Source organism: Myxocyprinus asiaticus, chromosome 26, assembly GCF_019703515.2.
Source record: "Myxocyprinus asiaticus isolate MX2 ecotype Aquarium Trade chromosome 26, UBuf_Myxa_2, whole genome shotgun sequence".
NCBI classification, from domain to species: Eukaryota; Metazoa; Chordata; class Actinopteri; order Cypriniformes; family Catostomidae; genus Myxocyprinus; species Myxocyprinus asiaticus.
In genome coordinates this window covers 9,833,541-9,860,622 of record NC_059369.1, presented here as the reverse complement: position 1 = coordinate 9,860,622, position 27,082 = coordinate 9,833,541, and the positions used below count along the sequence as shown (strand labels likewise).

The following is a 27,082-nucleotide window of genomic DNA, read 5'->3' as shown; positions in this document are numbered from 1 at the left end:
AAGACTATCATCAGCATTATCCTCCTCCTCATCTTCCCTGTGCCCTGCCAAAGGGCTGATTCAAAGAGGGGAGGAAGATCGGGAGGGATTTCGTCCATGAGATTGCCCCAGCTGTTCTGACCTTGCAGCTGGGGTGGGGGGTTTTCTCTGCTGACGGCGGAGAAAAATAGGGATCCTCATTATTCTACGCCGCAGCACTCACCTTCCTTTCCAAAAATCTCTGTATGTAACGAGAACAATGCGGGCAACACTTGGGATTAGCGAATGTGGCCTGTGCATGCCTGACCCCCAGAAAGGCGATACATAGCAGGTGGGAATCCTTCAGCGAGATCATAGGTCCACAAGCGCACGGATGGGAGGGATCCTTCCTCTTCGTTCCGCCACTTGGTGAGCTCGCAGTTGCCACGACAGAACCCGAACTCAAGAACACCACAAGGTGCCACTTGATTCTGTGTTAATCCTCTTGCCGTAGAGGTAGAAGCTATAACAGCTCGAAACTCCGCAGAAAAACGCAAACCCGCCTCGATGCACTGGTTCACGCAACCCGGAGAAAACAACATAAATACAGCAGAAAAAATATTCACTTTGACAGTAAATATACTCGCAAAAAGAACAGCCACGTTCTGCGACATACCTGAACGGCTCGTCTGATGAACTGTTAAGCAACCACTTCTTGTGAGTCCTGCTGAGGATAGCTTCCAATGATCTTCACTGGGAAGAGAACGAGAATGAAATAGGCACCTATGACAGTGGTTTATATGTAGGGAGATGGGACTCCATCACTGCTGTGATTGGTCTGTCAACTGACAGACTGGGTGTTATTGGTGCTTCCAGGATTGGCCACGCCCGAGGTGTTACCACACTCAAATACCAAACGAATTTTAGAAAGAGAATTCATACACATCTGGGATGGCATAAGGGTGAGTAAATGATGAGAGAATTATCATTTTGGGGTGAACTAACCCTTTAAGTTTTTGTACCAAGGTGCAGTCAGTAATTCTTTGAATATGTCACCTTGGACTCACACTGACACCCAGCAGAATAGATGCAGCTTCATTTAAACACAATAGTTTTTAATTACTGATGCCATTGTAGAAATTCTCTTTTCACAGTCAGCCATGATTAATCAACTAGTTAAAGTGTCCAGTGACAAGACTGAGTAGTATTTGACTGGTCATGTGATTCTAACATGGCAGTGCCCATAAGGAGACCTTCTCCATGTAGAATAAAAATGATTTTATAAGGTTACTGATATGACTAATCCTCATCTCACATGAGTGCTCATGATTTTATACAAGTCAAGACACTCAGTTTTAAGCCAATTCGACAGTAGAATATTTAACAGAAAAATTAACAGGTACCCCCGACATAAAAATGACATACATTTTTTTTCAAACAATAATCCAAAGCTTCACAAAAGAGAAAAACAACAATTGACAGTAGGAATAAGTCACTTTTTATTGAGTAAAAATCTGATGTAAACCAGTGTAACAAAGTCACCACGATCCAAAAAAAACAAACAAAAAGAAAACAGTCTGCATCTGCAACTGTAAAAAAAAAAAAAAAAAACAAAAAAAGATCTATTTTACAGAGAAACCAATTTTCTTTCACCAGTAGAGCTTCTTTATGAATTATTCCTATATCTGTGCAAAATATTGGTGTCTTTCCTGAAAACATTAGTTTGTAACTAGTGATTTTCCCACCTTTTGAAAAAGGTTGCTTTTATAAATCAAAGCATTTCCCATATTACATCAACATTTAAACCATCTTTACACTGTAAATATGTAGTTTCATAGTCTTTTATAACATTAAAAACTAAAACGCCAAAACAAGAGAACTCAAAATCAAAATAAGTAAAACAGACAAGTAAAGGTCAGTGTCGACCACTTCTACACGACAGTTCAGCAGACATGCCCGCAGCCACACAGACCTGACATTATGGAGGAAAACCAACTCAGCGTCTGTGGCGACTGTGGCTTGAATGGCTGCTGCTGTGGTGTTTGCTTTTGTGAGAGCGTTCGTATGAGCGCGAGCGTTCCCGCCGGTCACGGTGATGGCCACCACCGCTACGTTCGTGCTTGTGCTTCTTGACCAGGTCCGAGGAGCCTCGATTCCGGTCGCGCTCTCTCTCTCGCTCTCTGTCCCGCTCGCGCTGTTTGCTGTTGGAGCGAGAACGGCTTCGTGAGTGTTTCCTCTTGTGACCGTGTCTGCTGTGTGGGTGCAGCTCGTCAGGGCGGTGCTTTGACTTCAAGCGTGGCAGGACAGGAGATGGAGGGCCGTTGTTGGTGTGTTGCTGTGGAGACGGGCTGCGGCTGTGAGAGCGGCTCCGGGAACGAGAGCTGAAGGTGCCTGAGTGACTGCGTCTGTTATTGTAACTAAAGAAGAGACAGCAGTTCAGTACTGATACAAGCATCACAAATCAAAGAGGGTTAAAAATTTTTGCAAAGTTCATTCAAAATGTTTCAAATGAATCTACATGTGTCAGTGCTTTCAAATGTAAGAACTAGGAAAAAAGTAAAACACTAATTATTTGGATACTAATAATCAAGGTACTTTTTCCACTAAATGTACACAAAACAAGAACATTATTTAATCATTTTAATTTATATGCACCAAGATACAATAAACAGTAACAAACAGATAATAAAGTTACCTACATGTAAGTTGAAAATTTTTTTTTAAAGCATACAAAAAGCAATGCAGGGACTTCCGTTAACATTTTTGACAAATAATTTGTAATAAACTGAATAATGCAAACGAATCAATCAATCAATGCTATTTTCACAAAGTTGTAAAAAAAAAAATGTAATTGCTAGCAAAATCATTGATAATATATCGAGAATATTCAATATATCGGCCAGCCCTAGTAGAGCAGTGCAATGTAACAGATGAATGGAACTTACTGCCGCCTGGGAGAGCGGGATCTGGACCGTGATCTTGTTCGGGAACGAGAACGACTCGCACTCCTACTGTTTCGACCTGACTTAGTATCTTTCCTGAGTCTGAGGAAACAACAGAGGACGCTAAATTACTCGGTGCACTTTAATCAAAATACAAGCATTCATAATGAAAATATGTAGAATTTAAACACTGAATGGGCAGAGTGGTGTAACTTGGGCAGAGGGGCATCAGTCAAATACTCACCCGTTGTGTGGGCTCTTGGAGCCCTGAGGTCTGTCTTCTGGTTCCTTCTTCAAAGCCTTGAGCATTTGAGGGTTTGGAGATTTCTCATCTGCTTTCGTTACATTAGGTGAACCTGATAGGAATATTCAAATGTTAGAATCTATAATTTATGTATTTTTTATAAAAAGTTTTCTGTGGCACAGGCCAATTTGAAGACCCTTTTGCATACGTTCTTCGCTCAGAGCTAAAAAGAAGTTCGAAACATCTGAGCAATGGTATGCTGTTTGCTAGCTTTCGGACACGACCACACCATTGGGGGATGCGTTTAAAAAGGAGATGCTAACTAATACGACATTAAAATCATATAAATGACTTCATGCTTCATTCTATGAGGAGAATACACACAAGATCAGTAAAACAAGCTGTTTTAACCACTCTATGATTATTTAAAAGTAATATATATGCAGTAGATAATGCGTAATTTGTAATGTTTACATTCTGCAGTCATGGTGCTAAAGGGTCATGAATGCAGTTATATGTTGCCATAACATGCAACGTTTAGTCCAAATTATATTTCGGTCAGATGTGAACGTACAGGATGACTGATGCAATTTTCGTTATCAGCAGAGTTCTCTTGCACTGAACACGTTTCAAACACGCATACACTGAATGAGCAGTATGCGCACGCGCCTGGAATTATTTGCACTAATTAGTGGGTCCACAAGATGATATCACTCACAATTGAGCCATTGCTGTAACAAAGAAGCGCTAAATGATGTAATCACTGCTAAACAGCAGATAAAAAATTAAAAAATTCACACAGCATGGTCTTGGAAAATGTCTCTAAGTGAATGAACGTACAGATATAGGCAAGGTGTGTGACTGATCTTGACTGACTGAACGAGAATTAGCTGTTGGCCTCAAAGTAGGTGGAGCTCCAGGTCACATCTACCGATGGACCAATGACTGTAAGGTGTTTAGCAGCCAGTAAATAGTTTTCCTGAAAGTTTGCGCTGGTGAGATTTCACAAACCACTCTAATAAACTCAAAAACGCCTTCTTTTTGGCCAGACTTCACTAGAAGTCTATTGGGGCCTTTCTGAGCTGACTTTTAGTGAATCAAAAACATTTATACATCAGTTGGAGAGGTTACTGAATTAATCTAACTGAAGTGCAATTAATGACTTTGTAGTACATTTACTGACTGGTTGTTCATATGACAATGTGTAGTTAAAGATACACATGAGTTTTGTTGTAATCAGTGGAATTTTATTAAAGAATAAATGAACTAATATAATATGTTATTAAATTTTTGTTTCTTTAGAATTTGTATTTAATATATAGTTAGGATAATTTATTTGTATTTTTGCCTCTAAAAAGTCTGTGTGAACACCTTCAGCATGAATTGTTTTAAATGTATTTCTGATTTGCTATATCTGCTCTGTCAAAATCTGAAATTATCTCATAATTTGGCAACAGGCTGTTGAGGGCAGCAATAGGGAATTGCATTTCTTATTTCAAAGTAATTCTTAGTGCTTAAAAGTACAAAAATAATCGTTAATGGAACTGGAATCATCAAAATTATTAAATTCCGTGTGATTCCCATTCCTATTGCTACTAGTAAAGCAGAGCCAAGAAGCAAGACTGTTTTAAAAATTAAAAAAATTATAGTGTGAAAGTGTAGGAACGGATGACTTGCATGGTTTGGATCCAGGAGAGAATCCACCCAACGTGGAGAGTGCAGGAGTGCCATCGGCATTCAGTCCTTTGGCCTTCAGTTTGGCTTCCTGCAAAGCCACCTTCCGCTTGTCCACTTCCTTCTCCAGCAATTCATAATTTGGCTAAAGATTGAGATGACACAAGTCAGAAACTCTGGCTCAGACTAACAGTCTGAAAGAAACATAATCAAATTATTACCCTACAGCATCAGGACTGGTCAAAGAATTAGACTGAAAGGGAATGAGGTGAAACAGGTCTAACCTTTCTTCTGGTGTACAGCTTCAGAGTGGTTGTACAGATATCTTTGATCTCTTCTTCCGTAGCACCAAACAGCAGGTACCATTGTGGCCGAGCAGGTAACGCTATCTGTGAAAGCAAAAGGAATAACGGTGAAGGAAAAAAGCGTTAATATCAAGAGCTCACAAAACTGACAAGTAGAGGTGATATCAAGAATGAATAAATACCTGTAGCACTCGAGCAGCGAGGTAAATGCAGGCACAGGCGATGGTCTCAGCTTGAAATCTTACAAACACATTAGTGCGAAGGCTGTCGTTCATGTAGTTCCTGCAACACAAAAGTTGAAGCACAACACTGCCATCTCCCCATGTGGGTTGTTCTGCATTTATAACATTCCTTAAATTTTCGAGATTTCTCACATGATGCAGAAAGACGAAAATAAATAAAATAAATGGAGACTTGAGTTTAACTTTGTCCTTTTCCTCTCTCTGCCTCACATTCCCCAGTTGCTCTATACCAGCGTTATGCATGCAGGCAGTGTGAACAAGCACACATACATGTTCAGTGCACCCCTGTGCACATACACAAGCTCATTGGGGTGGGAGGTGGGTTTTGTCAAAAAAAAAAAAAACATGCAAAATAGTGACTTAAATATCTAATTCCATAATTATTTTTTCAAATGACTAGGGTACCAGTTCCATCTTAAATAGTTCAACTTTCCATATAAAAGACACATGAGTTTAAAATGGAAAGAAACAAGGAGCATGGTTTAGCAAAGGTGACTGCATGCGACTCATAACACAGTATGGCATGCGTTGCGCATGGTGACCAGGAGTCAAAGCATGACTGCGAGGCCGTTTGAAGTGCAGCTGCTCTGAGAATGGACAAATTCACATCTTCTGTTGTATTAAGCTAGATGGCATAGACTTGTGGACAGACAAAAATCTTCTACCAGATATGGGATGCAAAGCTCTGAGAATAAAGCAGACAGACAGACAGACAGACACACACAGAGCGTGGACCCAAAAGTTCTGCTTGTCATCATAGTAGCTAGTAGATATGTATTGTACTGGAACATAAACACCACAGATCCAGAGTATGAAACAGGTCATTCAAGACGTAGACTGAGCAGAAACAAGTTACTCTAAGACACAACTGCTCATACCAAATTAATGGCAACAAATGTATTTGAAGATATAATTGAATCAAATATTTAAATTCAGTCGTTTACTCACCCATATGTTGTTTAAAACTCTTAAGACTCCTGTGAAACACATGGATGTTTAGCAGAATGTTCACACAACTCTTTTCCAGACTTTGAAAGCACTAGTGGTGGGAATTCTAAGGAATTTAATGATTCTGGTTATGAAGTTACATTAATGATTCTTACTTTTCAGGAAGAAATATTTAGAAATAAGTGCCCTCAAAAGATCTCAAAAGAGCAGATATAAATCAGAAATACATTTTATATTTCTTGCAAAAGGCGTGCTTGTGCTGACTTTTCAAGGGCACAAATGAAATTCAATAATTGGTCATACCATAACTATATATAAAAAAGAAAAAAAAAGTGGCACCATAATGTGTTTAATGAAAGAGTTAAATTCAATGCAATTAATTATATAAAAAATTTAACAATTAATCATGTTCCAATGGCATAATAAGAAATATTTTAACCATTGGAGCATTTCAAGCTTGAAACACCACCTGTTCTCAGCAGGGGGCAGTAAGCGAAACTCCAGCTGTGTAGGAAACACGCAGCTTTACAGAGACTAATCCACACTCAGGCTTGCTTTACACTAGCGAAAGCACAAGATGAGAATGCATTCTTGCATTAAAAACACAGCTGGAATTAACGTAATTACGAATGCATGGGTCTTGAGACGTTTTTTTTCTTCAAAGTTTTATACATTTAACTTGACACAGCGACCCAAAAAAAGCTATGTTTATATTAAGTGACAACCAAAGTGAGACATTTCAAAAGCGTCCGTCTGATGCATGTGTACATTGAAGCATCCTTAGAAAAGCCCTTATAATAAACCTGTCACGGACAGATTTATGCATTCAATTGCAAAATCGATTGCAGGCCAATGAAAGGCTTACACTGACTGAGCACTTTATTAGGTACACCTGTACACCTACTTATTCATGCGATTATCTAATCAGCCAATAGTGTGGCAGCAGTGCAATTCATATGAGTCGGTTGGTTCAGTTAATGTTCACATCAACCATCAGAATGGGGAAAAAATTTGATTTCAGTGATTTTGACCGTGGCATGATTGCTGATGCCAGATGGGCTGGTTTGAGTATTTCTGTGACTGCTGATCTCCTGGGATTTTCACACAACAGTCTCTAGAATTTACTCAGAATGATGCCAAAAACAAAAAAACATCCAGTGAGCAGCAGATCTGCAGACGAAAATGCCTTGTTGATGAGAGAGGTCAACAGAGAATGATTTCTGTGAGCAGAATAGCATCTCAATTGCACAACATGTCGAACCTTGAGGCGAATGGGTTACAACAGAAGAAGACCATGTTGGGCACATTATTAGGACCATAGTGCTCCTAATAAAGTGCTCAGTGAGTGTTTGTTCAATAATATGGAAATAACCAATCTATTTCCTTCAAAAGCCACCTTTTATATTGTTTTCTTAATGCCTTACTCATCTGCCACAATAATGTATTGCATTTTAATTATCTGAATTATATTTGATATATATTACATTTACAATCTTTATTATTTGCTAATTCCATGGATTCTGTTTGAGTTTTCTGCAAACTACGGAACATGTGTTAACAGCGGTATAAGCGGACATCCGATTGGTGAATTATTAAAAACTAATTCACATTCCGAGGTTTAAAGGCCACATTACCACTCAAATTCATTTACCAAAAGATCTTCGGTCCGACCATCACCATTGTCTGAAATTTACAACTCAAATGTTTTTGTAATTAAGACAACATGTTGCTTGGAACAACAATAACAAAACATTTGTTTGCACTATATCAATACTTAAACTATTATATTATAGTATATAAACTTACTTAAACTCAGAGCAAAGCAGAAATTACAGCAGATTAGCAGTGAATGTACATGACAGGGCTTCGTTCATGACAGTCAACTGTTGATGTTGTTTCACAATGCACAGCCGGCGGCAGTGACAAAATGTTACCAATTATTTTACACTTTCAAATCCTGATTGATACCATGTTTTTGTACATGTAACATACCCCAAAAGCCTTGTTAGCGACATAGTTACTACAGTTTTATAACATTCAAATATTTTCCATGACATGGAAAGGTATTTTTCTCATATAATTTTTATAATTTACAATGACTGGGAAAACTGCACTGCAAAATTTCAGGTTCTCCGGGACATGTGGGAACCCTGTTATTTTTTTGGAGCTTGACAACCTATAGTCACTGTATGCTTTCACTGTATGGAAAACAGCATGAACATTCTTCAAAATTCTTTTAAAGAAAAAGTCACAAGTGTTTGAAACAATACGAGGTAAGTAAATGACAACAACTTTCATTTTTGGGTAAACTAACGCTGTAACTTGAAATAACGCAGCACTCAGAATTGAATAAACTAAAACCTAGCTGATAAACTTTAGAGATGGGTCAATGAAGTGCAAATATTCAGGCTTTAAAACTATCTTTGAAAGGTGAATCCAAAAAATTAAGTGAAAGAGTGATCAAACTAGAGACCTGAAGCAGAAACAAAAATACAAATCCTTTTTGACAACCCCAAGAAAACAAGATGCTGCAGGCAGCTGGAAAAGGCCCCCTTCAGTGATTCTCGGGCAGAGAGCTCTCACTGGATTGGCTGTCTCGAGAAGGGCAGCCAATGGGGGGGGGGGGAGGGGCAGATTCCTGAGGTCATGTGGTTGGAGGAGCAGAGTTCAGAGGTTCTTTATGACACTTACCATCATGGACTACCCTTTAATCAAAGAGTAGAGAGAAAGGACAGAGTTAAACTAAGCTATCCATTTTTTTGAAGAAATCATAGCCATGATCAAGAGATTTAACACAGAAGACACGTACAGACACGCATGAGCCAAGAAAGTGTGATAAGATGAGGGGACAGGAATGTTATGTAAGCGAGGTAGAGTTTTAAAAAAATAATTCACAAAAAATTTAAATTCCTTCATTTACTGACCCTCATATTTTTAAAACCCGTATCACTTTCTTTCTTCTGTGGAACACAAAAGGAGTTATTTAATAATCATCCTGTTTTTTTTTCTAGGGATGTCCAGATACTATTTTTTGGAGAACAAGTACAATCACCGATTTTTTTGTTTTACTTTTTCTGAATTCCATATCAACATATCCCCCCCCAATTTTATCATCAAATGGTGTCTAAAAAAGGATTAATCAAAGGAAAATATAACAATTAATTGTCAACATAATATTGTATTATTTTTTATCAAATTAAGTGCTTTAATACAGAACCTCACAGCACAATCCAAAATACAATATTGGAGTTATTTTTGTCAACTAAAGGGCTGCATAACAGAGCAAAACAGATGTGAGATATTGCTTAAAAACAATATAATTATGATTGATTTATTACATAACTAGACAGTAGTGATGTATTTATTGCGTACTTTTTTTCTATTGAAATGTAGCTTTTATTTTGACGGAAGCTTTAATTCAAAGTGAAGCCCTTTCCGTTACTGTATTTTAATGGTAGCTTCTCATTTCCGGAAAAGCAGATCACTACGTGACCCTATGTGATTATTAAACTGCAAAAGACTGCCATTTTATTAAATAAATATGTAGTCTGTATGTGCTTCATGCTACAAAGTGAATAAGCATTCTGCTCACTGTCATCTGCTACAAAGAGAGTGCGCGATGCTCATGACGGTGTTCTCCTTGAATGACCCAAGAATCTCTAAAAGGTATGAGGGCTGGGCGATATGCTTCAGAATTTATATCTCGATAATTATCTTTTTGCTCTGAAATAGCGTAAGTGTTTTTTAATCAGAGGAACCATCATTTAATGTAAACAGCCATTGTAGCCATGTAGAATTAATATTTCAAAGGCATTGTAGCAGCCAATAATGTAATAACTACCGTTAATGTAGTAACGGCCAATAATGTAATACATTTTTTATTATTTTTTTATTAACCCAGCCAATAATGTAATAGCCAGCCAATAATGTAAGAACTTAAGTTCAAAAAGTTATTACGTTATTGGTTCAGAAATGTATTACAATATTGGTAAATTATTACATTACTGACTTATTACATTAAGAATGGAACATTTATTAGGTTATTGGCAGTTATTACATTAATGGTAGTTATTACATTATTGGCTGCTACAGGCATTTAATAAAAATATATTTAAAAATGGTGACAGAATGTTTCCCACAGTTTTTGTTTTTTTTACTAAATTAACACAAGGGAGAGTAAAATGTAATCATTTTCATAGATTTGCATGTTTATTCTTACATTTCACTTACAATCATATATGGAAGCTTAATAAAAATCTTAATTACCTTCATATATTTTTATTAAAACATTTCTCTTTGTGAATGAACAAGACGTGCAAAAACCACTTATTTTTTGGAAACCAGATGAATATTGCATAGTACCAAATTATTACTGTGGAACCCAGTCAAGTTAATTATTATAATATAATACTGAATCATTAATATATTCAGGGTAAGATTTGTTAAAGATAAATTAATATATTTCTGTCCTATTTACTTCACCCTAAACTGGGGCTTTTATTATGAAACGGAAAGTGCAATGTTTGTTTGACAGTTATGAGTTTTGCATCTTGTGAACCGCTGTCAAACTCTCCTTTACTGTTCTGTGTTTGTAGATTTGTATAATTACTTTATAACGGTTACTAATGTTTGGAATTGCGTGAATGCTTGAACCTGCAGTACTTCACAATAGAGGTGACCTGCGCTAAAAACACGAGCTTATGAACCCCGCCGCCCCCTCGTGTGCACACAGATTGGTGAATCACCAGTTCATTCTGAAGTGCAGACAGACAATGTTTACCTTTCTTTAATCGCAGCCTTTAGCTGTTAAATAATCACATATGATCATATCTCCATTTTGATGTTATTTTGATTAATTATACAGCCCTGAAGGATCATGAAATTAGTCTACTGATGCACTCTATGACACTTGGCCAAATAAAAGGCTAATTAAAATCATCGCGATATTCACAATATTGTTGAATTTTACATCGTCAGCAAAATCATCGCAATTATATCGTGGGTATTCAATGTATCGCCCAGCCCTAGAGGACACACATTCACAAGTTCTCACATTTGAAGCGCGCAGCACATGTAAACTATATATTTATCTAATTAAATCTCAGCCTTTGTGGTTTAATAATCACACTAGAACATAACATGATTTTAATTTGTGTGCAGAATGTTTAAGGAATGACATTCGTACATCAGGTGTTATTGGTTTTTGTATCGAAGCACTTTTACATGCACAAGTACAAGTACAAGAGCGCAGTATCGGACCCTATTCTGAAACCACTATCGGTACCAGGACATCCCTATTTCTTTCCATACAAATGAAAGACAATGGTGACCACAGCTGTGAAAAACGACTTCAATTTTAGTCTGTTACTCACACAAAGCTATCAGAGAGAGTTGGAATATAGTGCAGAAGTCGTATGGACTACATGCTGTCATGTCCTTTTCGAAGTTGGAAAACCCCTGGTCTCCCACATCCGTTGTATGGAAAAGAGTAGCTTGGACATTCTGATAAACGGCTCCTTTTGTGTTCCATGGAGGAAAGTCATATAGGTTTCAAGCATGAGGATAAGTAAATATTGCCAAATTTTCATTTTTACTTGAACTATTTCTTTAATTCTTGGGCTGGTTACACCTTAGTGTCTAGACGCCTTAAGGAGAATACTTTTTTTTTTTTTACTTACCAGGCAGTCTGGACCAATGTTTGATTCTTCTCACATTCAAGAACTTGTAGGTACATAACAATAATCTAGAAAACAAAGGAAACTGCATGTTAAGCTGCCTATTTTTTCAACCAGAACTTCATTGTGCAAAAAACAATATACTAAAAACAGCTAATGAAAAAGTGGGCATACCTTGTGTGGGTGTTTGACGTGGACGCAGAAGCCCAGCTCCTTCAGCACGCGCCGCTCAGCTTTTATCACCTGGTTTTTGGTGTTTATGTAGTTCTGATCAAGTATCAATGGGCTTGGACTCCTGATTTATGAAGGAACGAAAATGAAATTGTCTCCCCCAACCCAAATACTATTAAATACAATAAAAGAGTGTCTTTTGTTTGCTTTATTTTCAATTTAATTCGTTCTTTCTCCCTTTCAACCAACTAAAGGCAACAGGTCCAGTTTTTAAAGACTCCTGTAATTTCAGTGTAAGACATTTAGTCCTGCCACAAGTGAACATTAGAAGAAAAAAAAAAAAAAAAAAGCTCCACCTCTCACCACATCATAGCTTCTACAGAAAAGAACTGAATGTTTTTCAATACATATACCATAGAATAATATATAATAGAAAAAGTCCAGCGTCCGCACTCCCATATAGTTTGCAAACCTTTATTGAATTACACAAGATGTACAAGCTTCTATTTGTTTCCACTGTGTCCTATGCACCTGCCCATGATCACCCAGGTGTTCAAGTTTTAGTACTTTGCTTCATAAACACAGCATAACCAAAATCACGAAGCACTAACTAGGTCAATATTGTAAAAGAAATATACAAACTGTAAAATGAAATCCACAATGCAAAGAACAATAACTTCTGAGTATCTACTTCAGTTAAAGGCTAATTCGGTCTAAAAAGAGACATAATGTTGAAGACGTACAAGAGACACAATCTCACAGATCATTAGTAATCACTCAGGGTCCATTGACATTCTGTTAAACCCAGAACAAGTTCAAGATCTATTGTATTACGAACTAAAAATAATTGCATGAAAAGGCTTTCAGAAGTGCATTATGATCCATCTACTCCAATGCAACAATAGAAATCAAATTTTAACCACACATATTACTTAACCAACAGTCAAAACTGCAATCCAATTCAAAACCGCAGAAAATATCGATCCACCAATGTCTATTATCAACATGAGCTTTCTTCTTACATGGTTGCTGCAAATAAAAATATCTTAATTGTCCAGTTAGGGAAAATAAAAATAGTAATATAATTTTATTAACCTTTTGCAACTCCCATGTCATATTTTTCCAGTTACAGAAAAAACTGTTAATATTACCAAACTTTCCCTACTTTACGTGAAAAAACAAACAAACAAACAAACAAAAAAACAGCTGCTTTTATTCTACCAAACATAAATAATCTTCATCTGAATTCTAATTTAAATTGCGACATTCAAAAATGGAGGAACATTTCGTAAAACACATAAACAATGTCCGGAGTTTCACAATTCCACGTAAATAATCATGTCTGAGTAAAATCAATACAAAACAAGGCTAGTGATTTTTAAAGCTGAACTGAATTCAAACATAATTTCACACAATAGCTCTGACAACCTAAATTAAATTCCAAAACAATTTAAAACTGCTTTATCTTACATTTAAATGTGAATTTAAGAAATTTCGGGCCTGAAGCAGCCATTCTAACTATAATTCTACGAGAATGGCCCCAAAACCAGCATGTTCTAAATGTCCCTGTCATGTAAACATGCAGCGTGTTATCTTTCTGTGGCAGCCATGACATGTACGGTGGGGTGTTTTTTTTAATTTTTTATAATTAAATGAAAATTTGGATCATCACCTGTGCTGGCAGAGACAATAAGCTTAAACTGAGATACAGGAGACACCCAGACACTTCGCACCATCGGCCAACCTGTCGATCCCCGATATCCCAGTGACCGCTTTCAGACCACTGGCTTCTCCCGGGGGAGGGGGGGAAGCGACACCTCGCTCACTGTTGCCATGCCGACTGCTTCATCTCTACGTACCATTCCACATCACCCAGGCATTGGTAAATGTAGCTGGTCGCTGTTAAGTTGGTTGCAAGGGAAAAAAGAATTCAAGTTAATACCGTGGTCTTGATTTTAGCTGAACAATATTTCCTTTTTATCCTCTTTTATTTGTTTTCAAATTCATTTTGGAATTAAATTTAGTCTTGTAACAGCCCAAATGCTATCATATTCCTTCGATTAAAGTTAAACTTTTGAGCAGTTTGAAAACATTTTACTTGCTCAGGTTATCAGAAGACTATCCTGCAGTTACTACCAATTATGACTGATGAGGAAACTGAAAAGCTTTAAAATGGTTTAGAATACATAAAGCAAACAAAATGGCACTCAAAATAAGACGACATCTTGACAACAAACAGAAGTGCACAGACTACACACAGTTAACATGTTTAAGTGTACCCGAATCATTTGCAATTTCATGACGTTTAATGTTATTCAAAAGAATACAAAATCTGTTATGGTGGGAGGTTGTTGGCACAGGTAACAAACACAGGAAACAGTCCTGCGAGACTGAACCATGCTTACCTTTTGCCTCGGAGCTGCCTTAAATGATGAAAGACATTGATGACGTCCCTTACTCTTCGAGGGGCTTCTTCAATTTTTGAAGCCAGATTAATGCAGGCCATGGCAACAATCTAGAGAGTGAGACAGAGGTGGCAGAAAGAGCTTTAAGAAACACTACTACACATTGGAAACAAAATCATAAATCAAGCTGCTAGATCAATATATTTTGAGATTAATTAGTCTGGTCGATAACTGTGCCCACTTGGTTTATTAACATAAATGTGCTCTCTTGTGTAGGCTAAATGAAAAAAAAAAGAAAAAAAAAATCTACAAACAGCATTGGCAATGGATAATGCACAATTCCTGTTTTCAGATAGTGCACGAATTTTGAATAAATATCAAGAAAAATGTACTGATTTAATTTAAAGACTTTGTACTTCTCATTTGTTATCACTACAATGGCAGATATTGGTAACGACCATTGAAAAACCCATATAGGTCAACCACTGTAAACAAATTACAACTAAAGGCGCGGTCACATCTACCTTCGTACAGCGAAATTCCCCAGGCGAATTACAGTCATCTCAAAGGGAATCCGCGCGTTCCTAAATTTCACGCAATGAAATTCCGGCGGCTATGAATTCAAGTTTGACCAATAAGGAGTTGCTTGGTTTGTCAGTGACTTCTGTGTGGTCGGTGATTCGTACACAGCTACACTGAATATTCACAATGGACAAGAATATAATTCTAGTGGCAAGTTTATTTTTAACTTCACTCTCCCAGAGTATAAAGTAGAGCATTTAGAAGAGGCTGCTTGGCAATTAGTTTTTTGCTGGTTTCACACACGCTCAACATCCGCATACTTTGCCAGCAGAATTTCGCCATGCGTAGTAACATTTGCGAAATTCAGCACATGAAATACAGTCAGTCCAATGGGAATCTGCACAATCGTGAATTTCGCTAAATGGACTTCTGGGGCCGGTTGCACCAGCTATATGTAAGTTACAACTTAGCCTAGTTGTGGAATAAATGGGCATTAAGTCACAATTTACGCACTACTAAATATTTGAGCGTTGCACCATTAAACTTAGGTAGAATGTAACCCTACGGCAGACTCCGACCAGGAGTAACTGTTGGAATAAAAAAGCAGACTCACTTAATGACATCAATGAGCTCATGTTTCGCATGACAGGCTTCAATCCTTTCGACATACAGTACGATATTGAAATTTACACTCATTTACATTTATGAGAGAGAAAAAAAACGTACTTTTAAGCAGCTCTTCAGCATGAAACTGATCTAACAGTGCAGTTTTCAGGGTGCATCTCCCGGTGTCAAGTTTCAACACATTCAAAATATATATAGGATATTAAAATTAATAAATGTCTATTTTTCCAGCCTGTAGTATTAGTCTTTAACACCCTTTATTTATTTTAGATACAGTTCCTATATATTGTTATTTACACAGGGCAAATGTACTATTTATCAAATCTACTTTTATTATATATCATATTTTAATGGGGATATAATTTATTACAGCTGACAGTTACATGAGTAAACAAGGTTTGAACGTCAAACGTAACAAGATAAAACTGAAATTCACGGCTTTTTAACAGTTCTGTGTACGAAATTGAAGTCTGTTTATTAGATCAATACAGGTAAACGTCATATTATGTGACTACGCATCACTTTACGGAGAGCTTATGAACTACTAGTAAAGTCTTGCCATAAGAACAGGTGGTGCAACCAAATTAAGCACTAACTAAGGAGCCGTTCACACGACAACGATGTACTAAAAACGGAAACGTTTTTCCTTTGCGTTTTTTAAATATTTCACGTACAGGCAACAATGTTGTCAAAATGATCTGTATGAACAGGGATCTGCGAAAACGACTAAAAACGCTGTATTATGCATGCCAGGCCAGTAGCTGGCGATGTCACTTTGTAAAGAAACACTATGTGCCTGCGCACATAAGCATTCTTCCACAGAGCGGTGAATACAAACAATGAAGATGGCGATCGCTGGTCGTAGTAGTGATGCAGTAAATCTACACTTTGCTGGAGAAGCGTCAATAAACTCTTGAGCAGCACAAACACAATCCTGTAGTCAACCATTGTAGTTCTGAATGTCTCGCGCGCATGCCTATAGACTGAACACGTAATACGCGTGCGCATGACATCATCGTTTTCAAAAACTTGCACTTTGAAACCCATTTTCAAGTTTGCGTTTTCAGGCCCCAAAACGCTGTTGTCGTGTAAACAAACAGCCAAAACGCATAAAAAGTTTTCCGTTTTTATTTGAAAATGTTGTCGTGTAAACTGCCCCTTAGTTACAAACTAACTAGTAGTTACTAAGCACTTAGTGTGAATTTTATGTCCCAAATTACCATAGACATTACGCACAGCTGGTGCAACACTACCCTGGTCCTCCGCCCACTCCATCTTCACCAAGCAAAGTTAAACATGACGCGCCTTAAAACACATCACTGTATTTGTCTGTCGTTCATTCTTAGAAATTTTTTCATTAATTTTGATAATTACGATCTTGATTGTACCATTAATAAATAATCGTCATTTTAATAATTAGCTACATGGTTATTATAATTAGCGATAGACCGATATATCGGCAAGGCAGATTAATTAGTCGATATTTTGCCATTCTGAGATAACTGTGCCCTATTTCGCGACTGATAGAGGTTATCAAGATATCGGTAGACCACTCATTGTGATGGTGGTGATTCAGAACCTAGTGAGCTGTCTACCTAAACAGAATTTTTGGGACGTAAAAAGGCGCGTTCGTTCCATTGGAACGCTCTGAACGCGCAATGACGCTCAAAATTATTCAACTCGAACGCGCCCAAAATGCTGTCTAGTTAGGAAGTGCACTAGTGTTTGAATGACACTAAACTATTTAAAGGAATACAGCAATGTTATTGTTATAATCCGACTGAATGTCATTTACAGCAGCTCAAACAACATGGCTGCCACCCGTTTTGCCTAAAAATGCTGATTTATTTTCTTACCTCGAAACTATGTTTCACGAAGGACTTCGAGTAGAAGAAGCGATGAAAAAGCACTTGTCCGGTCGCCATAGCAACCTGAAACACAGAATAGCGATTAAAGAACATGGAAATATAAACGCTTCTGTTTTGATTTCACAACCTCCGGCCGACATTTTGTTTTTGTCTAGCCGATCCGCCGCCGATCGTCAAAAGACGTACAAAATCACTGCTATTTCGCACTAGAATGCACATTTTACAAACAAAATTAACATTCAATTTATTTAGAATAAAATCTTATAAGTCCATGGGAGTATTTGATCTGTTTTGTAGGGTTAGATAAGCTTATTCGCTTTACGTTACATCATAATCACTTGACATCATTAAGTCAGACCGTCAGCATCATCTGACAACTTCAGATCATTTTGGATCAATCATACGTTCCTTCCGTTTACCCGATGGGTCGGTATAAATTACCTGCGGCATGCGCAGCAGGATACCGGCGGACTGGATGAGTTCACAGCCCAGGATCCTCAGATAGGTCTCGGTATGGAGGTCCAGGCCATCCTGCATAGACGGGGTAGGGGAGAGCTTTTCCTCCGGGATCAGAGAATTGTCTATGGTGAGGAAGACTTCAGAATAAACTTTATCACCGATTAATATGCCCTCGTTGTTAGCGGGCACGTTTTCGGCGGGACCGATGGCCATCGACGCCTCCATGATTGCTGTCGTCGGTGCCTGCCGAAAATGTCCTGGGACATAGAAATAAACTCTACGCCTAGAACAGACAGCGGCACTTTAAGAGGTGATTATTCTGTCTGTGAGACTAATCGCTGATTGGCGCAGAGATTTGTCATGTGACCAGACACAAACCAATCATTGTTGGATTATTGTCACTTTATTCAACGCTGTTAGATTTGGACCAATCACAAATCATTTTAATCCATCACAGTGCGTTAATGTGCGTTTCTGCGCCCATATTCGAAAAGAAAGATTGCTAAAAAAACATGTTAACACCATTATTGGCGTCAAAAACGTTGAAGACTCGTCTCAATGGATTGTTTTTATGATGGTGTTGCGCCTGCTATAGACTGAACCAAAGTCTTTCTAGCAAGTCAGTCCACTGTCGGCCATCTTTGGAATGCTCTCGGGAGGCTATTTCCAGTCATGACAGTGCAGCTCCTATCTACTTGAACGGAGAAAGACCAAAAATGTCAAAAATGGTTGGTCAAGATTACGGTCAAAGAGCATACTTCAAATCAGCAGTAAAATCTGACAATACTGGTATCGTAAATTGTGATTCTTTACCTCATATTACGCTAAAAAAAAAAAAAAAAAAAAAGAACGTAATTTTCCCGGCTTGTATAGCTAATGCGCACGCGCGTTATCGTGTTGATTGACAAGTGATGTCTCTATCTAAAAGGTGATTGGATCTTTTAACTCTAAGGCGGGACTTCCTTTCTACATCCGCTGACCGTTGGGCGCTCAGAGCTCCTCGGTCCGCCATCATTTAAATAGAAGTGGCCCATCTCTGCCAAACGATCTCTGACTGAACTTCGGCTAGTCAGTCTAAAATAAGTGCAGTTGCACTTCCAGGCGTTTCTATTTCTAAAAGTGTGACGTTAGTCCGGTCAGACGAACAACAACAGTTGTGTACACATCCGCGGCGCTTACACCGATTATAGAGCCGAGTTAAATATATTTATTAGAGTATGACATTATACACTATTATAGATAAATACATAAAATACTTAACGTAACGGCACTGGGATGTACGTATCATTTTATCAGTATAGTAGATTTCGTAATCTGGTAATTTAGTCAATTTAACATGCATTTATGAACGATAACTGGTACAGTTAGTTTTAGTGGTGTCATATACGTTGTTCCTTTAGGGAAACTGTCTCTGCTATTCAAATATACGTATGTATATTTGAAGATGTTAATGTTTATTTTAAGAATTTTAGATTTTAAGTAGTTTCTGGAACGGAACGTTCCAGTAACATTGATTACAGTGAAACAAGTCCAGTGAATCGTACGTATCAATACGCGGGGACGTTCCACAGTCGTGTACCTGATGTCACCCTGGCATTGATCATGAGTCACGTGAGCAACAAAATTAGACGAGGTAGCAGAAGATACTGCAAGCCACTGTTATTACAGCATTATAATGTGCTCAAGTTATACCTCCTTTGTAAGACATTGAAGGCCCAGTGTCTGAATGTTGAAAATTATTTTATTCCTATATACTGTAGATCCTTACAAAATGTACCACGGTAATCACGCTATCCACTATAATACCATAGGCATAACAGTTATTGCTATTACAATAAAACTGGGTCAACTTGGTATAAGCTAGCACTGTCATAAAAGATTCTTAAAATGTTAGGTGTTGTAGCTGTACAGTAGTAATAATAACTAGGGTGAATATGGGTAAAGTGGGACAGTTATGCTGCATTCTGTTCAGTCAGATGTGGGATTTCCTACTTGATATCTCCGATCTCCGACCAAATGTATTCTATTGCCAGATGCTCGGAAGATGATGTGTGAGGAAATAAAATGCTCAGGTTACAACTGGATGTAGCATCAGTTAGCTGATGCTATGGGGAGCTCCTCTCAGGAGTGAGAGGAAGCCCTTCTCTGAAGCCCTTTATAATAATGCCAATTTTATTGGCAGATGGCATTTGGCATCCCGTCCTCAACGCGCATTTCATCGCGAGCATACAAGCGGAATCGCACTACCATCTCGTCAGGATTTCCTTCTGAAGGGAGGAGAGCACATCTCCCAATCCCTTAACAGCGATATGCAGCATCTTATTGCTTCCTTTCACTGAACCAGGGTTACACTTGTAACTTGAGCATTCTCTTTCAAATCAGTCACTTCAACGCTGCATCAGTTAGCTGAAGCTATGGGGACCCTATACCATCACTCTGTATTACTGATTGAATACCTATATTGCGCTACTAGCCAAAAGGAGTAGAAAATCGCAAACAGAGCTCCACTTTAAATATAATTTAGGATTTTTAATTTAGGAGAACCAACAGCGCCCCATCACAACAAAGGGCAGGGCTTCACAACGACACTAGCCATCGGGTAGTAAACAGTTGCGCCAAGGTGCAGGTGCAGCCCTCATCCACACTGCCGTAGGGATAACACTGTGTCCTAACCAGACGCAGCACAGCGACACGCAATAAAAGGTATCTTTTCCATGTTAAACAGAGTTTTTGTCCTAACCAGCCGAGCCCCCAATGAGCAACAGGGCATTCTATTTTTGAAATTATTTCTATTTCTGCGATGTCACGACGGGCAGCCCAGTCAAAAAAATCCTTCTCATATCAGTATATTAAAGCTGACGTCTTACTAGCCAGTTCAAAACAACTTTATTTTGGCCAAGGGTGTCACACACCTACTGAATGTTGTGCTTGAGGTCTCATTCTCTTCAGCCAAAGCTCTGTCACACACACTGGTTCAGAATGGCAGAGGGGTGATATACCGGCTCATTCTGACTTTCTCTTCGCTTCCCTGTGACGTAGAGATTGGCGAAATAAAAACAGGAGGACTGCATGAACATAAACAATGGTAACAAACTGATTTGAATGTGATTCATAAAGTAACTTTGCCCTGTGTATGCGTGTGATTGTGTATATTTATCCGCTCGGGGCTTGCCCTAAACACCATCTGTCCATACACAGCTTCAGTGAGGTAATGATTTACATTCAATAAACAGGCTGTTCCATCTGACTATTCTGATTTGTAATGTTATTTATCATCATTTAAATAAAGCAGTGTTGCTGTGTCGCATTGCGCCTGGTATGGACAGACAGATTGCTTGTCGCTGGAATCTTATAGTATTGCGTCTGGTTAGGACAAAGTGTTTTGCTTCATGGGGCTGGCATCATCAGGAGCACATGCTCTGCCCAGAAGGAGCCTTTCCGCTGATCTCTTATTTGCTCTCAATGACACGTGCATTGAGGGCGGGATGCCAAGCACCATCTGCTAATAAAATTGCCATGATTATAAAGGGCTTCAGAAATCGTCACTCCTGAGAAGAGCTCCCCATAGGGTCAGCTAACTGACACAGCGTTGAAGTGACCGAATTGAAAGGGAACTGCAATGCTAACGTCAGCTTAGCAGGTGTTCGACTGTCACCAGAGACATATCCTAGCAACAATAAACAATATTCAAGTACAGATCCCTGTCTATCTTGTGGGGGAAAATAAAGTATCCTAATTTGACTATACAAGTGTCAAAAGCTTTACCAGTATTTGCTGAAAAAATCTGGGGTTTGGTCAAAAGAGTGTCTTTAAAGGTTCTTCTCCCCAGTATTTCTTAATTTTTGCTTTTCACTGAGGTAGGAGACATCCTAAGCTTTCCATTAAGGTATAATGTCAGGTTATATGGTATTAGGATAATAATTAAAAGTGCCAGAAAAAAGTAAAATTTCCAAAAGTGTCCCACTTTGCCTGTATTCACAGTACAGGTATTCTGCTATTTTGGCAGAAATTATGGTTACCATGACAATTTTCATAAGGGGAAAAGCAGACAGCAGATTATAACAGTGAAAAGCTCTAGAGCTGTTATACGAAATATCAGCATTGTTGGAACACCACTCAGCACTGTCATTCTTTCCCTCTCTGCACAGCAACACTCTCCTGAGCTTGATCTCTCATTCTGAGCATCTGGTGTTGCTGAAGCAGCTGAAGTATCCAAAGCTGATTGTGTGTTCTTGCAATGTCCTCTGCAGTCTCTCTCCAACTGCTCCTTACAGAGGGATCAGCACCTTTGTCTAGCAGAACCTTCAGTACCTGTGGAATGAATCACAAGTGGTCTTTAGGAACAGACACGTGAACATTATAAAGCTATTTTTGTGCCACATTTATTCTCCTGTGATGAGATGTGTTTTAAGCTTAAAGGAATAATTTACCCAAAAATTCTGTCAACATTTGCTCTCCCTGTGCAGAACATGTGTAATTTCATTTGAACATTTTGCAGTCATGGCACTAATGATAATGCTAACATGCTATACGAGATCATAATATGCTCCATTTACCCTCTGTTTTTAGATTTTATGATGAATTTTGTGAAAAGAATCCAAGATCATGAAAAGGTTTTTTACACTTGTGTTTTAAAGAATGATATCGATATTACTGTAAAGATGGGTTTATAAAAGTGTGGTAACTCAGCACTGCATTGGGTTCACCGATCTCAACTGAGTGAAGAAATAAACTGGAAAAAGCTGTCGTCATCAAAGTAGGTGGGGCACCGAGTCTCAACAGCCTATCACGTGGACCTATGGTTGCCAACTGTCCCATTTTAGCCGGGACATCCTGTATTTTGGCCTCTTGTCCAATATTTCAGCGGCGGAACATTCAAGAGGGACCTGTCCTGTTGTTAATCGCTCAAAAGGCTCAAAATGAAGGTGTTGTGTCCCATAATGTAATGGAAGAATGAAGACTAGGAATATAGTGTATGAGTCATTTGGGCTATGGAACATGTAAGGTACTTTTTTTAATAGTTTTTGGAGCTCAACAGCCTTTTGCTCTTGCGTGCTTCTGCATCTACGCCGCTAGGTGTCAGCGCAACATTAACAAAATATTACTGAGTGCACTTTTAAGGAAACATGGACTTATGAAAGCTATAATTAGAGACAATCAACACACCTTGCAGTGACCACTTTCAGAGGCCAGATGCAGAGGTGTCTGCCCCAGTCTCTCAGTAGCATTCACATCTGCCCCGTAGTGCAGCAAGAGCTTGGCAGCTTCAACATTGTCCTTGAGTGTTGAGTAGTGCAGTGGTGTCATTTTGAGGCTGTCTCGTTCCTCAAGTCCTGCTCCGTTCAAAATCAACAGGTGCACCACTGCCCTGGAGCCACTGCGGGCAGCCAGGTGCAGTGGTGACGCTACATCTCCATCCCTGATGTCAACCTTGGCCCCTCCTGATAACAGCTGCTGGAGGATCTAGTATGGAAAACCATGATGGTAGAGAAATAAAAAAAAGATCAAACCTTAATTGGAAAATTCGGGGATCTCTTGATACCAAACCAAGGTCAGGTAGACCAAGAAAGATTTCAGCCACAACTGCCAGAAGAATTGTTCGGGATACAAAGAAAATCCCACAGGTAACCTCAGGAGACATACAGGCTGCTCTGGAAAAAGACAGTATGATTGTTTCAAGGAGCACATACGACGATACTTGAACAAAAATGAGCTGCATGGTCGAGTTGCCAGAAAGAAGCCAATGCCACAAAAAAGCCCGGTTACAATATGCCCGACAACATCTTGACACGCCTCACAGCTTCTGGCACACTGTAATTTGGAGTGACGAGACCAAAATAGAGCTTTATGGTCACAACCAGAAGCGCTATGTTTGGAGAGGGGTCAACAAGTATTGTGCTCCTTGAAACAACCACACCGTCTTTTTCCAGAGCAGCCTGTATTTCTCCTGAGGTTACCTGTGGGTTTTTCTTTGTATCCCGAACAATTCTTCTGGCAGTTGTGGCTGAAATCTTTCTTGGTCTACCTGACCTTGGCTTGGTATCAAGAGATCCCTGAATTTTCCACTTCTTAATAAGTGATTGAACAGAACTGACTGGCATTTTCAAGGCTTGGGAAATCTTTTTATATCCTTTTCCATCTTTATAAAGTTCCATTACCTTGTTACGCAGGTCTTTTGACAGTTCTTTTCTGCTCCCCATGGCTCAGTATCTAGCCTGCTCAGTGCATCCACGTGAGAGCTAACAAACTCATTGACTATTTAGACACTAATTGCAACATGTGCAACTATGTTATAATAAATGGCTTCATATGATCAATATCCTTAAATAAAAGACAGTTTTTTTGCATGATCAGTCATATTTTCAAAATTTCTGCCAGGGTATGCAAATTTTTGAGCACAACGGTATGTCGATATAGGACTTGTTTCACTGTGGATATAGATACTTGTCTACATTTTTCCTCCAGCATCTTCACAACATCCTTTGCTGTTGTTCTGGGATTGATTTGCACTTTTAGCACCAAACTAACATACAAACATACCTGAGCGGTATGATGGCTGCGTGGTCCCATGGTGTTTATACTTGCGTACCATTGTTTGTACAGATGAATGTGGTACCCTCTGGCATTTGAAAATTGCTCCCAAAGATGAACCAGACTTGTGGAGGTCCACAATTTGTTTTTTCTGAGGTCTTGGCTGATTTCATTTGATTTTCCCATGATGTCAAGCAAAGAGGCACTGAGTTTGAAGGTAGGCCTTAAATACATCCACAGATACACCTCCAATTCAGTACACCTCCTATCAGAAGCTAATTGGATAATTGCCTAAAGGCTTGATATAATTTCCTGGAATTTTCCAAGCTGCTTAAAGGCACAGTTATCTTAGTGTATGTAAACTTCTTACCCACTGGAATTGTGATATAGTCAATTAAAATTGAAACAATCTGTCTGTAAACAATTGTTGGAAACATTACTCATGTCATGCACAAAGTAGATGTCCTATACGACTTTGACAAAACTATAGTTTGCGAATATGAAATCTGTGGAGTGGTTAAAAAATGAGTTTTAATGACTTCAACCTAAGTGTATGTAAACTTCTGACTTCAACTGTATGTGTATATATATATATATATATATATATATATATATATATGCAGTGCATCCGGAAAGTATTCACAGCGCTTCACTTTTTCCACATTTTGTTATGTTACAGCCTTATTCCAAAATTGATTAAATTCATTATTTTCCTCAAAATTCTACAAACAATACCCCATAATGACAACGTGAAAGAAGTTTGTTTGAAATCTTTGCAAATTTATTAAAAATAAAAAACAAAAAAAAAATCACATGTACATAAGTATTCACAGCCTTTGTCATGACACTCAAAATTGAGCTCAGGTGCATCCTGTTTCCACTGATCATCCTTGAGATGTTTCTACAACTTGACTGGAGTCCACCTGTGGTAAATTCAGTGGATTGGACATGATTTGGAAAGGCACACACCTGTCTATATAAGGTCCCACAGTTAACAGTGCATGTCAGAGCACAAACCAAGCCATGAAGTCCAAGGAATTGTCTGTAGACCTCCGAGACAGGATTGTATCGAGGCACAGATCTGGGGAAGGGTACAGAAAAATTTCTGCAGCATTGAAGGTCCCAATGAGCACAGTGGCCTCCATCATCCATAAATGAAAGAAGTTTGGAACCACCAGGACTCTTCCTAGAGCTGGCCGCCCGGCCAAACTGAGCGATCGGGGGAGAAGGGCCTTAGTCAGGGAGGTGACCAAGAACCCGATGGTCACTCTGACAGAGCTCCAGCATTTCTCTGTGGAGAGAGGAGAACCTTCCAGAAGAACAACCATCTTTGCAGCACTCCACAAATCAGGCCTGTATGGTAGAGTGGCCAGATGGAAGGTACTCCTCAGTAAAAGGCACATGACAGCCCACCTGGAGTTTGCCAAAAGGCACCTGAAGGACTCTCAGACCATGAGAAACAAAGATTGAACTCTTTGGCCTGAATGGCAAGCGTCATGTCTGGAGGAAACCAGGCATCGCTCATCACCTGGCTAATACCATCCCTACAAGGAAGCATGGTGGTGGCAGTATAATGCAGTGGGGATGTATTTCAGCGGCAGGAACTGGGAGACTAGTCAGGATCGAGGGAAAGATGAATGCAGCAATGTACAGAGACAACCTTGATGAAAACCTGCTCCAGAGCGCTCTGGACCTCAGACTGGTGCAAAGGTTCATCTTCCAACAGGAAAACGACCCTAAGCACACAGCCAAGATAACAAAGGAGTGGCTACGGGACAACTCTGTGAATGTCCTTGAGTGGCCCAGCCAGAGCCCAGACTTGAACCCGATTGAACATCTCTGGAGAGATTTGAAAATGGCTGTGCACCGACGCTCCCCATCCAACCTGATGGAGCTTGAGAGGTCCTGCAAAGAAGAATGGGAGAAATTGCCCAAAAATAGGTGTGCCAAGCTTGTAGCATCATACTCAAAAAGACTTGAGGCTGTAATTGGTGCCAAAGGTGCTTCAACAAAGTATTGAGCAAAGGCTGTGAATACTTATGTACATGCGATTTTTTTTTTTTGTTTTTTTTTTTATAAATTTGCAAAGATTTCAAACAAACTTCTTTCACGTTGTCATTATGGGGTATTGTTTGTAGAATTTTGAGGAAAATAATGAATTTAATCCATTTTGGAATAAGGCTGTAACATAATAAAATGTGGAAAAAGTGAAGCGCTGTGAATACTTTCCAGATGCACTGTATATACATACATACAAATTTTTTATTTTTATTTTTTATTATCTATTGGCACATTTATTAATATACAGGTGCATCTCAATAAATTAGAATGTCGTGGAAAAGTTCATTTATTTCAGTAATTCAACTCAAATTGTGAAACTCGTGTATTAAATAAATTCAGTGCACACAGACTGAAGTAGTTTAAGTCTTTGGTTCTTTTAATTGTGATGATTTTGACTCACATTTAACAAAAACCCACCAATTCACTATCTCAAAAAATTAGAATACATCATAA

At 38.7% G+C, this 27,082-nt stretch overlaps 2 protein-coding genes across 14 annotated transcripts in view; both read right to left on the bottom strand.

The window, feature by feature from the left end:
• Positions 1-1,433: 1,433 nt before the first annotated feature.
• Positions 1,434-18,382, bottom strand: LOC127416756 (cyclin-L1-like). Of its 4 annotated transcripts, XM_051656296.1 has the most exons (11): positions 18,020-18,330; positions 17,567-17,641; positions 14,565-14,674; positions 12,163-12,283; positions 11,992-12,056; positions 5,306-5,405; positions 5,103-5,207; positions 4,822-4,963; positions 3,145-3,256; positions 2,904-3,002; positions 1,434-2,375 (listed from the first exon to the last, which is right to left on the bottom strand). In XM_051656296.1, the coding sequence occupies exons 1-11, from the start codon at positions 18,260-18,262 to the stop codon at positions 1,955-1,957; spliced, it is 1,593 nt and encodes a 530-aa protein (XP_051512256.1). In that variant the 5' UTR covers positions 18,263-18,330; the 3' UTR covers positions 1,434-1,954. The 4 variants fall into 4 exon arrangements, with proteins under 4 accessions (XP_051512256.1, XP_051512257.1, XP_051512259.1 ...); XM_051656297.1 differs by lacking the exon at positions 17,567-17,641; XM_051656299.1 differs by lacking the exons at positions 1,434-2,375; positions 2,904-3,002; positions 3,145-3,256; ... (1 more) ...; positions 5,103-5,207; positions 5,306-5,405 and adding an exon at positions 5,697-6,342 and having other exon boundaries at positions 18,020-18,382.
• A 1,378-nt stretch (positions 18,383-19,760) lies between these two features.
• LOC127416762 (ankyrin repeat domain-containing protein 65-like) overlaps positions 19,761-27,082 on the bottom strand; it is a 29,061-nt gene continuing 21,739 nt past the window's right edge. For all 10 annotated transcript variants that reach the window (XM_051656316.1, XM_051656312.1, XM_051656310.1 and 7 more), the window contains 2 exons: positions 23,204-23,500; positions 19,761-22,348 (listed from right to left, as the gene is read on the bottom strand). In XM_051656316.1, coding sequence (XP_051512276.1) covers positions 22,163-22,348; positions 23,204-23,500 — 483 coding nt within the window. In that variant the 3' untranslated portion in view covers positions 19,761-22,162. The remainder of the gene's footprint in view (positions 22,349-23,203; positions 23,501-27,082) is intronic.